The sequence below is a fragment of the Parus major genome, chromosome 4, assembly GCF_001522545.3.
Source record: "Parus major isolate Abel chromosome 4, Parus_major1.1, whole genome shotgun sequence".
In the NCBI taxonomy this organism is placed as follows: Eukaryota; Metazoa; Chordata; class Aves; order Passeriformes; family Paridae; genus Parus; species Parus major.
Window position 1 is genome coordinate 1,513,574 of NC_031771.1, and position 12,464 is coordinate 1,526,037.

Below are 12,464 nucleotides of genomic sequence, written 5' to 3' on the forward strand. Positions count from 1 at the left end.
TGCCAGCTAAAGCCAATATCCCTTGAAGAAGTGCAAACAGAAAGTGATGGATAACAATAACAATTTCAAGAATAATTGAAAATACACAGCAGCAAAAGCCAGGGAAATTTGAAGTGCCACCCGATGGGCTGCACAGAGGTTTGGATTTCTTGTGCAACACTCTCATGTGTTAGGAAACCTGCATGTGCAGAACCCACCTCTCAGCACTCAGGCTGCTGGGAGCGCACCTTTCAGGTATAAAACCCGATGGGAAACAGCACCAGAGCGGGACCTCTGTCAAGAAGAAAACGTGCGCAGCAATGGATGGCAAATCTGTTGCTGTCGCTTTGGTTCTCTACTTGGTCTCAATGGCAGGGTCAGAAGGTAAGAAAATTATTTCTTTAAACTCATGGAAGAAATTCGTAAGTACACACATGCAAATTCAAGTGGGCTTACATTATGTCCTTGATGGCTTTTTGCAAGAGAAGTGCATCCTCAGTAAACTGTCATTCAGGAGTAAAAAGGATCATTTGTACCTGTCAGGATGCTGTGGATGTTTCCAGGAGTAAAACATGCTTCTGTCTGCAAATTAGCTTATTCCTATGCCATAGTATATGCTTTTCTCTAGATTTTAATAAGTGTTTGAACTAAAACAGGACCTTTTCCCCTAAAATATGTCCATATGGCTCTTCTTTCAAAAATTACAGTTTTATCTTTCTTGCTAGGCAGGTTGATGAGCAAGAATTATCCCGTTTGCAATAAAGAATAAGGAATATGAGCAGATGATCATGGCAGAAACTTAGCAATCCAAGTGTAAATTCAAATGTGCCTGCACACCAACAGCTCTGAAAATGCTGTGTTGTGCAGATGCAGTTAATTTTATCTCAGCATCCAGCAAATCAGAGTGTCAGAGGAACAAGAATGAGGCTACAGGAGGGAATGCAGCTTGCTTCAGGGGAGCAAATTAAGAGACTGTTCACGTACCTAGACATAACAGAGTTTTGCTCCACAGGTAAGGCCCTGGAGAAGACAGATGAAAGAGGCTCCCAATGCCGGTGCATAAGCACACATTCCAAGTTCATCCCTCCCAAGACTATTCAGGATGTGAGATTAAGCCGAAGAGGACCTCACTGCAAAAATGTGGAAATCATGTAAGCACTTTTCCTAAACAGCCTCTTGCTTCCTACAGGAGGAACCAACTCAACATTTCTCGTCCTATTTACTTATGTACTTTGAGTGGCAGGAGTCCCTAGAAAAGCCTCAGAGACATCAACTATCTGAAGAGAGGGCTTATTTCCAAAGGAATAAGCTAATTCCCAGACAGTGTTACAAGCAGCTTCCAGACAGTATTTTATATCTCTTTCTACTGTTATCTTACTTATGAACATCATTAGAGGGGAGAATTAGATTTGCACAACACGGGGCACAATTACTAACTTAGACAATGAAGAATCAATCAAAGATACAAACTTGATCCTCTTGACATGAATTAAAACAATTTCCTCTGACTTGGCCTGCATGTTGCAAAGTCTGAAAGGCCCCAAGTTATTTCCTGTGTCAGAATTGCACATGGAGCATTTCCCGGTTTGAGAAGTGGGGAAATTTGGATTATGCTTCACGTGGGTACAAAATAAAAGAATACAGTAAGCTTTGTTTAAAACCACTCCTGGAACTAATCACAGAAGCAGACCAGTGCAGTCAGTAAACAGAAGGGCTCTGTCAGGCTTTTATGCCTTCCCTATGCTTTCTTAAGCAAATAGTGGTTGTACAATGACACCCTCTGTGTAGCACTGCATGGCACCCCGTTCCACCTCACTAGGAATTGGTAATTTAAGCCAGGTTTAGTTAAATAAAGTACTTTGCAAGATAATTAAGTTCCTGAAAGATCTGCCAAAGCATGGCCAGATAGGGAACTGAAACCAAATAGAAAATTCATTAGGCTCATTATAAGATTGCAGCATAAACACCTGTAGTGACATCATTCACAAAACCCCCCAAACACCTAAGACAAAACCTAACAGGTCCTTCATCTACTGGCTAAGAGAAATTTCCAGCCATTAGAAGAGTGGGGGACACACCTGGCCTTAACTTCTCTGCTCCTTTCTCGGCAGAGCTACGCTGAAAGATGGCAGGGAAGTGTGCGTGGAACCTGCTGCGCCCTGGATCCAGCTCACTGTAAAGGCTCTGCTGGCCAGGTAAGCCATTTCCTTTCCTAGAACATCTGCACTTAAAAGCTCAGTTTAGAGGGCTACTTAAATTCATGGCATGTAAACGTCCACCCTCTTCAGACATTAGTAATTCCTTCCATCAGTTCTCTCTAAAGCAATTTTTCTACATGCCTGAGGAGTGAAATTGTTTCCTTTGATATCCTCCTGGTGCGATAAACCACCCAAAAGGACATGGCTATATGCCTGTGATCTTGGCATTATGAGCACCATGTTTTATCTGACACACTAAGACACACTAACTTTGCCCCTAAATCTCTGCTGAGAGGCAACACATTTCATGTATTTGACACTTCCGAAAATCAAGGTCTCAAAGTCTCACTTCCCCTTCCTGGGTATAATTCAGACATGCAGCTGGCATTTCCAAGACCTTTCACTGCTGTGGGCAAGGACAGTCAAATCCCTACGTTGCACACAGGCAGACAGAAGTTCTTTCTGCTGGACCAGTTCATGCAGGAACAGTTTTGGGTTTTGTTTTTTGGTTTATTTTTCTTTGCACAAATCTCAATTGGTTGGAAGAGTAAAAATAAGTCATTAATGATTCCTGAGCACTTATTACTCTCCCTTAACTTGTATATAAATAGTAATTGTCTTTTAAATTAATTTCTGAATTTGCTTTATACTTAATCTAATTACAGGGCCAGGGACAATGTTGAGTCACCAGTCAAAGAAAAGTCAAGGAAGAACAAACCTTGGATTTCTGCAAGCATAGGAAATGAGAGAAAACATTGCTGCTGAGAATGCCATCATTTCTAATGAGAATGCCCCTCTTCTACATGACTACAGTTGATTATTTTTCTTTCCATGAGATGGTTGCTGATTCATCTTATTTTCTTTGCTGTTGCTCTCTCTAAACTCCTGTCTGTGATAGATCAAGGAGTTCAAGGTTAATGAAAGTGTTTAAGTGTTGTAGGGATGAGAATAAACAAGATGAAATGAGTTACCCTCTAAGTAGTCCTTACTTAAAGCAGAAACAGAATGGATACAATTAGCAAACACATGAATAAACACGTAAGGAAGCATCTGTAGCTTTGAAGGAAGTGATCTCTCACACACTCATTGCAGTTGTTTGAAGGTGAAAACAAGACTGTGGATGTGGCAGGTCTCACAGGTAGAGTCAAACTGCCTTTCTGAAATCCTTTCACAGCCCTCACTAAACACTGGAAATAACAAGGCTCATCTATAAAGAACTGCAGAAGGACCTTAGAAGACTCACTGATTAAGCAAAAAACTACCAGGGGAAATTCCCTGCAGGAAATAGCCAAAGTGATTGACATAGGAAAAAAAATACAGAATTAATTTAAAATTATAAATCATAGAAGTAAAATATAAGTAAAATTACAGAAGTAAAACACTCTAGGCTGACCATCAGCACACAGGAGAGAGATCTGGGGATGATGCTGGGTGTATGATAAGAATATCAGATCAGGGAATGAAGAGTGTTCATAAGTGACTTTAGCTAAATGGTATTTGACTGGGTGTAAGGAAGGTGCCAGCAAGCACGGGCTGATACCTAAACTACCGCCAGTCTCATCAACAGTTGCAAGTCAGTGTAAGCCTCAGGGTAAAGACAGGGAGCTCACGGCTTTCAGAAGAGAGCAGCTAAAAATAGAGAGACTACCTCACCTGTGTTACCTCTGTTTGTTGTGCTGCACTTTCCACTCACAGACAGGAAGATGCAGACAGGGAGACACATATATGCATATATATCAAGAGAAGTTTCAAAGTCACATTTCTGAAGAAAATAACACATTATTTATTTCAATAGAACAGAAAGTATTAGGTCAATTTTTTTCTCTCATGTTAGGTCACAGATTAGTCTGAGTTGGAAGGGACCCATAGGGATCATCAAGTCCAACTCTGACAGGAAAGGCCAATATGGGGATTGAACCTGTGATCTTGGCATCATGAGCACCATGTTTTATCTGACACACTAAGAGACCACATTTTTTGTTTTACAAAAGGATTTCGCAGCTTACATATTTATCCTGTGTTGTTTTTCCAGAGTCCAAGGGAATTCTTTTATGGCTAAACATTAATGTTAATGTGCCAATTCCCACTGATTTATTAGACACACACGGTGAGGGTGATGGAGGACTCAAAAATGCCATGAGTGCCCTGTGGGGTTCAGTCTTGTGAGCCCCAGGGTGGGAGGTGGGGTTTGAAGTTTGACCCCCAGCAGCCCCCTGACCAAAGCAGCTCTGGACTCAGATCTGAATCCATGAGTTGACTGAACACATCTACTGTTCCTTCCTGCTGCTGCACCAGCAGGTTTTGGTGAGCAGCCAGATTTGACCTGCCCATCAGCTTGAGATCCATTGGACCATCAAATTTACACATTACAGCTTTTATGCCAAACATATCTCACATAAGAGACAGAGATGAAGGTGTGATGTGTGTTATGGCCACTGACCACTCCTAATTTAATCAGAAGCTCCTAGCACGAACTTCTTAAAACTTACCATGTGTTTCCTCCTGCCACTTCCAGGTCTTACCTGAATACTCAGAAAATGCTTCTGGATGAGCTGATGAGAGGCAAATGCAAGTAAGCAATAAATGCAGCTTTATAGAGCAGGTAAAGACCAGGTGCTGCTGCCTAACAATTCTCTAGGTGGACTTAGTATCTCTTCTGTTCATACCAGGTAGATAAATTTTATTTGTAGTATGTATATTCGTTAAGATTTTCTAGTATTTTATGTTAACAGTACAGGAAATATTAATGCATCCTTTTCTAATATTACTTGATACCTTCTATTAATATTTTCAATACATTTTCATATTCAGTTGGAGCGAATTAAGCATTTCATTTAATCCACAACAATTTTTAAAGTGGAAGCTACGATACAGAATTGACTCTTTACAAGCAGAGCTGAAATATGTATCCAAAATAAATATGCAATAACATACTGCTGGTTTTATAAATACATGCACTAAAAGGCAAATCAGCTTAAAAGCTGTACTGCTACTTTGTGATTCCAGAGGGATTCAGGAAAGTCCAGCACTTGCTGTGATCTGACTAAGGCCACATAATCATGTATAGTTAAACACCAAAGTTTGAAAAACCCCACAAGCTGACCTAAGCCTTTCTCCTCTCCTTGCTGTAACTTCCTCCTATAGCAATTCTGATGTCTAGCAGATATTTTGCCTTTTACGTGTCTGTTCCCTAAGCTTTGCCTCATTGCAGACTTCCACAAGTGTTTGCACAACACTGGGCACAGCTTCTGAGCAGCGGAAGCGATTATTTCCCAGCTCCTGTATTTGTCCCTTCAGCTCTCTGCAGCTCAAGTAGATGGCAGCTGAATGCCAAGGCCTTTGTGGGGAAAGGGAGGTGGTTTCAGAAGACAGAGTGAGATTTTCCCTGGGTGCAAGAGTAGCTGGAACAGGGGACACACAGGAGGCAGGAGCTGAAAGGCAGGCTGAACCTTCATTCCAGCAAAAGCTTTGCCTCCTGGGCCTCTGGGTCTTGTGTGCACAGCTTCTCAGGGGAGAGGGTGGAATTTGTCTAAAACAAGACAGATGTGTCATTTTCTCAGAGTAACATTATCAACCCAGGAGCTGGAGCACTCCTCTGGACCTGGAGCGACTCAGACCAGGAATGGAGTGAAGCTCAGCCTCAGTCCAGCTGAATTCCCCTTAGTGTGTCCCCGGTGCAGGGGCATCCTTTGCTACATCCAAAGATTAATGGATTGTAGTCAAGATCCTAAAGGATGCCCTTTTAACTTTTGTGCTCATTAGACAAGGTGATGAGTCATGACAAACCACTAGTTTCCATCCTGCAACATGGAGAACACAAGCTATATCCTGCCTTAGAACATGGGCACGGGAGGTATTTGCTTCCTTTTTAGCAGTCTTTCAGTAAGCAGGCTGTTGTGTAAGTGTTGTCTTGTTCACTGCCAGCGTGGTTGTTACAGGGTTTAGCATGGAAGGTCTCTGCTCGCGGCAGTATCAGCTCACTCAGTGACGCCATCCTTCAAAAGGAGCAGCAATTCCATTTGCACAAGTCATCTCTGATGGCTGGCAGGAAAACAAGCTGCCAGAATCCCATCATGGATTTTGTCATGGCAGTTCCCATGACAAAAGCCTGGACGAGATCCTGGGCTCAGTGTTTAAGGGATGTAGGGAGAACTTGGGCAAAACATGGCACTCCCAGAAATGCAGCTTAGGAGTGCCAGGCGTTTGGGCTTGATCTCATGCCTCGACATTTTCACGCCTCAGTTGTCTCTCTCACTCCCCCTTCACACGGTCCCAATGAAACTGTAACATTGGTAGAAAAGTGCAGGGATTTATATTCCATTACAAACATCCTGCTCTTTTAGACAGATACTCACTCTTAGTTCAGGGGCAGGGCCCATCATAGGTGGAGCAGGCTCTTGGCTTCACTTCTTCCCTGGGGATTTCTCTGGATCCGTTACTGCCAGACGCAGGAAATAGCTGAGCCTGCTGGTCAGGAGCACAAGCACTCACTGATTTCACTTGGGGATTTGAAGGGGAATTCTCTCTTTTTTCCTCAGGTATTAATAACATTTCAGCACACAGCAAAACTATGTAATAAGGCTGCAAATAGTAACTAAGAAAAGTGGGATCTCTAATCAAATGCTTATTTAACCTCTGCGTGTGTGCATACATTTGTGGAGACACAGAGAAAAATCAGAAGGAAAAAAACCAGCAAAACCTTCCAAGTGAGCCGGTTAAAACTCCAGCATCTATAACCTGGCACCAGTGAAACCACACATTAATATAACACAACATATACATCATAATAGAACATAAGCAATAAGACATAACCCTAAGTTCCTAGAAGAACCCTCTCCAGGCTCACAGCTTCAGAGAACTACATGTATTTTTCACTGAAGTTCTCTAGGAGACACAGCTGAGGAGCAGCACCGCCAGGAGTCAGAATCAGTATCTTTTGTCAACTCAGTATCAGGTAGGAGAGACAAAGCTGCTGGATCTTTCTCTGGGACAGCCCACAAAGCAATGGTAAAAAAATGAATTTTTATCAACAAGTTCCTTTTATCAAGTTAATGACAAGTGGTACACAGGAAACTAGAATAAATTATGGGCAAACTATTCCATTCTAACGGTAAATAAATTGCAATGCTTTACATGCTAAAGATGATTGAGTTTTTATGAAGTCCCCAGATTTGGGGAGAAGTGCCTCGTTCCATCCACAGGTCCCAAAACCACAAAGCTTTGAGTCTGAAGACAACAAGCAGCAAAAATCATCATGTCAAAAGGGTGATGCTTTTACTGCACTGAAACAGAAGGCTTTCTCCTAATCACACACATTCCAGCTGGGTTTAAAAATACAGATCTTAATTTAAGCAAAAATTCAGCATTTGAGCCCATCTTCCCTTGGAACTGGGAACTGTCTCCCTTGCAAGGTATTATCTCCAGCCACAGCAAATAAAAGCTCAGCAATCACTCAACAAGGTTCTCCAACAGAAAAGTCTGTACAGTGCCAGGACTCTTGTGTTCCTTTGCTAGGACCTAGGGTTGCTATCACTGAAAAAGATTTCAGAAAAGACATTAAAAATGTCTGAACTTAATGGAGGAAACAAAATCAGTTGTGTCCAGCAGGTCATGCTGTTTAGTTTGCATAAAAAGCTTCCTCTGTTTATCATTCATTATGATAAACGTATCATTATCAATCATGCACATTTCATGTGTAACATGAAAAGTACAGGTATGATTTTCAAATCCATTCAGAATTCAATGTCTGCTTTCCACAGAAAGCTTTGAATACTGCAGAGTCAATTCTTTACTAAACACAAAGAATTAGTGATGAATTTACTTTGTGTCATGCTCCTTGAACAGAGGAAAAAAAATAACTAAAATGAAAATCTTTTATGCCAAAATAATGTTGAGGTAAAACCTGACCTAGTAAAGAGCTTCTCAGTAATTTCAGCACTGCCTGAATTCCACTCTGGTGGCTTGTATCAGGTAAGCAGAAGCTGTCACTCTAAGAGGGAGTAAGAAATTCAGTATCTCAAGTATAGACCTGAAATATCTACGAAGAACAGTTGTAACATTGAAGAAAATAATAAGTGATAACATAAATGTAATTGAATCCACTCTAAAGTTATATTATTAAACAATGATATGCTTTAGATAAAGCACAAAACTTACAAGTCTATTGGAATAATTGGAATGTGTGACTATCATAGATGTATTTTAATAAATTAATACATTGTATCACTATCTGCAGAATAATTCCTCGTCATCTAGGAAGAAGTTTCACAACAGTCATGTGACTCATTTTTACTGCAACTGGGAAATTCCTCTAACGCAATCTCCATGCCAGCAGAGTACAGAGGCTGGGCACAAAACCGTATATAAGCAGGAATCAACAATCCTCACACACAGCAGGAATCAGCGATCCTTTGGGACTCGTGATCACAGAACTAGACCTAAACAACCCAGCGAAAAACTCCTGTCCAACCATGAACGGAAAACTCGTAGCTATCCTGGCTCTTTTCCTGATCTCAGCAGCTGTGTCTCAAGGTAAGTAAAGCTTCCCAAAGTCCCCTTGGCTGCAGTTTTGCCAAGGCATCAACTGAGCTGCTTGTCCTTGCAGAGTAGTTTTCTATTTGTCTCACTGAATTAGCCTCTTTTGAGAGATTTTCAGCACCTCTCTTCAGTCAGAAATATATCATTGTAGACCTTGGACTGAAGAGCTACTGACATCTTGTGGGAAAAATTTTAAGGATGCAGTTTGCATTTGTTTCTGTTTTAATTGCAGTGTATGTGGCTACAGAGGTTCTTCTGTGGTTAAGAGAAAGATTTTTGATCTGAAGTATTTTAATGTATCTCTCCCTTCCCACACAAATAACAGTTTATCATGTTTGTCACTTGGTGGTCATGCCACCTCAAGCAAGTAATGCACAGTTGGAAAGGGAGGGCAAGCAATAAGAACACAGAAACATGGGCAAACGTCCAATTAATGAACAAATGCAGGGCTCTGTCTTTTGCAGAGGGGCCACATTTTTTGATCCAGATAGTAAAACAATGCAATTAACCATACTGTGTAGTCATTAGGGTTAGTAACCACAAAATATGTGGGTTCAGTTTTAAAAGATTTGTTAATTTAGTTTCCAACATGCTTGGGCATCAGCTCCCCTGAAACCTAAGTAACCCTCCCTATAACATGAGGATTTAGGCAGCTTGGACAAATGCAGTGTTTTAAGTGAGAATGTTGTGACAAAAAGAACAGCTGTGCTTTATGTCTGATACACTGACCATCAGAGCACCTGTCAAACCCTAATCTGCCTTTTCTGCTCACAGGTAGGACCCTGGCAAGGATGGGAACCGAGCTCCGGTGCCAGTGCATAGCCACTCATTCCAGGTTCATTCCCCCGAAATCCATTCAAGATGTGAAGCTGACACAGAGCGGCCCCCACTGCAAGAATGTTGAAGTCATGTAAGTAGCTCTGCAAGAGGTTCCTTCCTCTTCCCCTGCACTGCTGCTGCACTTTTAGGCTTCACACGTACCACAGTCAGCATGCTGAACTCATGCAGTCAGACTTGGTTTTTATTTTGGGAGAGATGGTTTTAAGTGAAACACCATCTCCATGGCCTTATATACTCCTGAAATGTTTTTTATAAAAACACTCTTTATCTGTCAGGGGACATATTAAGCATTCTTAGTAGTAGAACGTGAATTTCATGGACTTGTCAGCTCTTAGTACACAAGGTAATGATGTCGTTTGAATCCTGCATTTAATAGGCAGGCAGTCTCAAGGACAAAAACTAAATTCCAACAAGCACATTTAGTGAAACAATGAACCAACCTAGCCTGGTCTGAACAGCACAAAGGCTCTAAAATGTTAAAATCCTTATTCTACTCAAACACCTTTTCACCACTGTTTCACAGTTTCAATCATTGTGTAAGAAAGCTTTAGTAGTATAAACAAATCCAAAGCAAGTATTCATATATAGAGGGATTTTTGGGAATGTGTGACTGCTTTGAGAGCAGACACAGAGACTCACACAGTTCTGGATAGTTCAGGTCTCCTCAGTTGTGTAACACACCAAGTAAAACAGCCAAGTCTAACCTAGTTGGGATGAATTTATACTATGTGATCTAAAAATGCCAGATCACGTTCTGAGAGTGAAACAAATCTGTGTAGTAGTTTCCTGACTTTTCTTTATTCCCTGTTTTGCAGAGCTACTCTGAAGGATGGCAGAGAGGTGTGCTTGGAGCCCACTGTTCCCTGGGTACAGCTGATTGTAAAGGCAATTCTGGCCAAGTAAGTCCCATTCCCTCTCTCTCTGGGCAGCTGAGTGGCAAACCTCCCAGAAAAAGCCAGTTTGTAGGATTCCATAGTAATAGTTCCCATTCTTTCTTAATCACAGTTAAAGAACAGAGAAGCTTCCTGCTTAATTATAAGATCAGTCTTAGTTACTCTGACTGTGCTTCAGGGTCCTTGCTCAAGCTGCTATGTCAGTACAAAACCTCTGAGAACTCCATCTGCAGGGAAGCACAGGAGTGTTTGTCTCCCTTGGAAAAAAAAAGGCTTTAAAAAGTCACTTTCCCCTTATTTAGTTGCTAATTTTGAGCTAATGAGTTTCTTGCTGTGAGTAACCCCAGAAGCTCCCAGCTGGGAGCAGACATGTAGAGTTTTCCCAGCTGGGCACCAGACATGCACACACTGGGATTTCAGTAGCTGCTTTCGAAACATTGGCTTTATTCTCCCTGTGCTTCAAGATAGCACAGAGAACTGGAAGGAGACCCTGCATCCAAAATTGTTAGTGCAATGCTAAGGAGTGGTGTCTTGAACCTTCTTTTAAATTATCCTCTTCCCTCACCTCTTAACAGGGCTCAACAAAATTCTGACTCTCCTGTCTAAGAAACACCGGGACAGAAAAAATCCAGGAACTGCTTCTGCTCCTCTGTCAAGGGAAATGTTTGGGAAGAGCATCATTCAAGCAGTGCACCATCTTCCACATCCTGCATCGGTGTTATCATGTTAATTATGGATGATTTTATTTATTTATCTATTTATTTAACCGTGTGTATTTAAGGAAGTCTTTCACAATGGTCAGTGTTGTCCATGGGACATGCTGCCCACGGCACTGAAGGAGAAGTGGTTTGCCGAAGGAGACTGAGAACCCTTGGCAGCCACTTGCGCCAAGCATATGCAGTGAGGTGCAATGCACCTGCAGCACAGCGTATTTACACTAAGCCTGATCATTTTGCTATTTCACCAGCAAACTGATGAATCCTCCTGCTCCCCTGGAGTGCACCAGTATGTTGTGTCAACAACAGCTTTCTGAAGCACGGTCAGCCTGTGGCCAGACTGTGAACTGTAATGTCTAACTTGAGAAACCTAACCTACAGAATGTGTAAGACTGTATTTGGTATTTATGTATTATGATTTCTGTGGTATTTATAAGTTTATTTATTGAGCACTTTCTATGTAAGACAGAAAATAATTATAATTTATTTAGTTTCTACTGGGTTTTCATTCCTGCTATTCATTTCTGGAGAAATATTCACAATCTTATTGCTCTGTACTTGATCGCATTTTTAATTAGCTACTGCATCAGCTAATGGAAAAAAACTGCATTTTATATAAATTAGAGTTTGATTGTGAGTGTAATTATTCCTATAAATGTACTATTAAAAGTTTTATATTTAATTTTTTTTGTTATGTGTTTGATCTTTTAAATCTTCATTTGCTTTATTTGAAAATTCGGCTTTATTTTTGCCAGCCTGATTTCTGAAACTGAAATTTTTTTAATCCATGGTACCATAACTCCCCCTGTTATGGTAACCTGGCACTCCCAAGTACACTAACAGACTCTTAAGGTAGGGTAAGTGGCTCACTCCTCTTTTCAGACTGTTCCAAATTCATGGGGATTGGTGGGCTCTGGGGCAAGGCCCCTTCTTTAATTCCCTTACAGATAAAGGAGTTTTACCCTCAGTTACCTAAACACTGCTAAGTGTCCACTTCAGCCCCACAGCTGTAATTTTTTATTACAACAAAAGGCTACTATCTGACCACTGAAATGGGGATTTGCGACCTTTACTTTGGACACCCAAAGAGCAACTACTTGTCCTGGGGTAAAAACTGTTTCCCATTCTGATCCCTGAAATGCAGGGTACTGACCACATGATGCCTGCCTCTCTTAAAAATCTTCCAGAAGGAAACAGGGAATAAGAGAGAAAGGGCATACATTTAAAAACTATTGCTTTTAACTAGAGTATAAGTCTTTGTTTGAGGGCTGCACATTTTTATTTCACTTTTATCTACAATC

General features: G+C 41.2%; 2 protein-coding genes across 2 annotated transcripts; both read left to right on the forward strand.

Moving 5' to 3' along the window:
- Window positions 1–252: 252 nt before the first annotated feature.
- LOC107203241 (interleukin-8-like) lies at window positions 253–3,144 on the forward strand. The gene is made up of 4 exons (XM_015625037.2): window positions 253–363; window positions 992–1,130; window positions 2,091–2,174; window positions 2,843–3,144. Exons 1-4 carry the CDS (start codon window positions 300–302, stop codon window positions 2,940–2,942), a joined length of 387 nt encoding a protein of 128 aa, XP_015480523.1. The 5' UTR covers window positions 253–299; the 3' UTR covers window positions 2,943–3,144.
- Window positions 3,145–8,517: 5,373 nt separating this feature from the next.
- LOC107203243 (interleukin-8-like) lies at window positions 8,518–11,845 on the forward strand. The gene is made up of 4 exons (XM_015625040.3): window positions 8,518–8,708; window positions 9,489–9,624; window positions 10,370–10,453; window positions 11,023–11,845. The coding sequence occupies exons 1-4, from the start codon at window positions 8,648–8,650 to the stop codon at window positions 11,051–11,053; spliced, it is 312 nt and encodes a 103-aa protein (XP_015480526.1). The 5' UTR covers window positions 8,518–8,647; the 3' UTR covers window positions 11,054–11,845.
- Window positions 11,846–12,464: the final 619 nt, after the last annotated feature.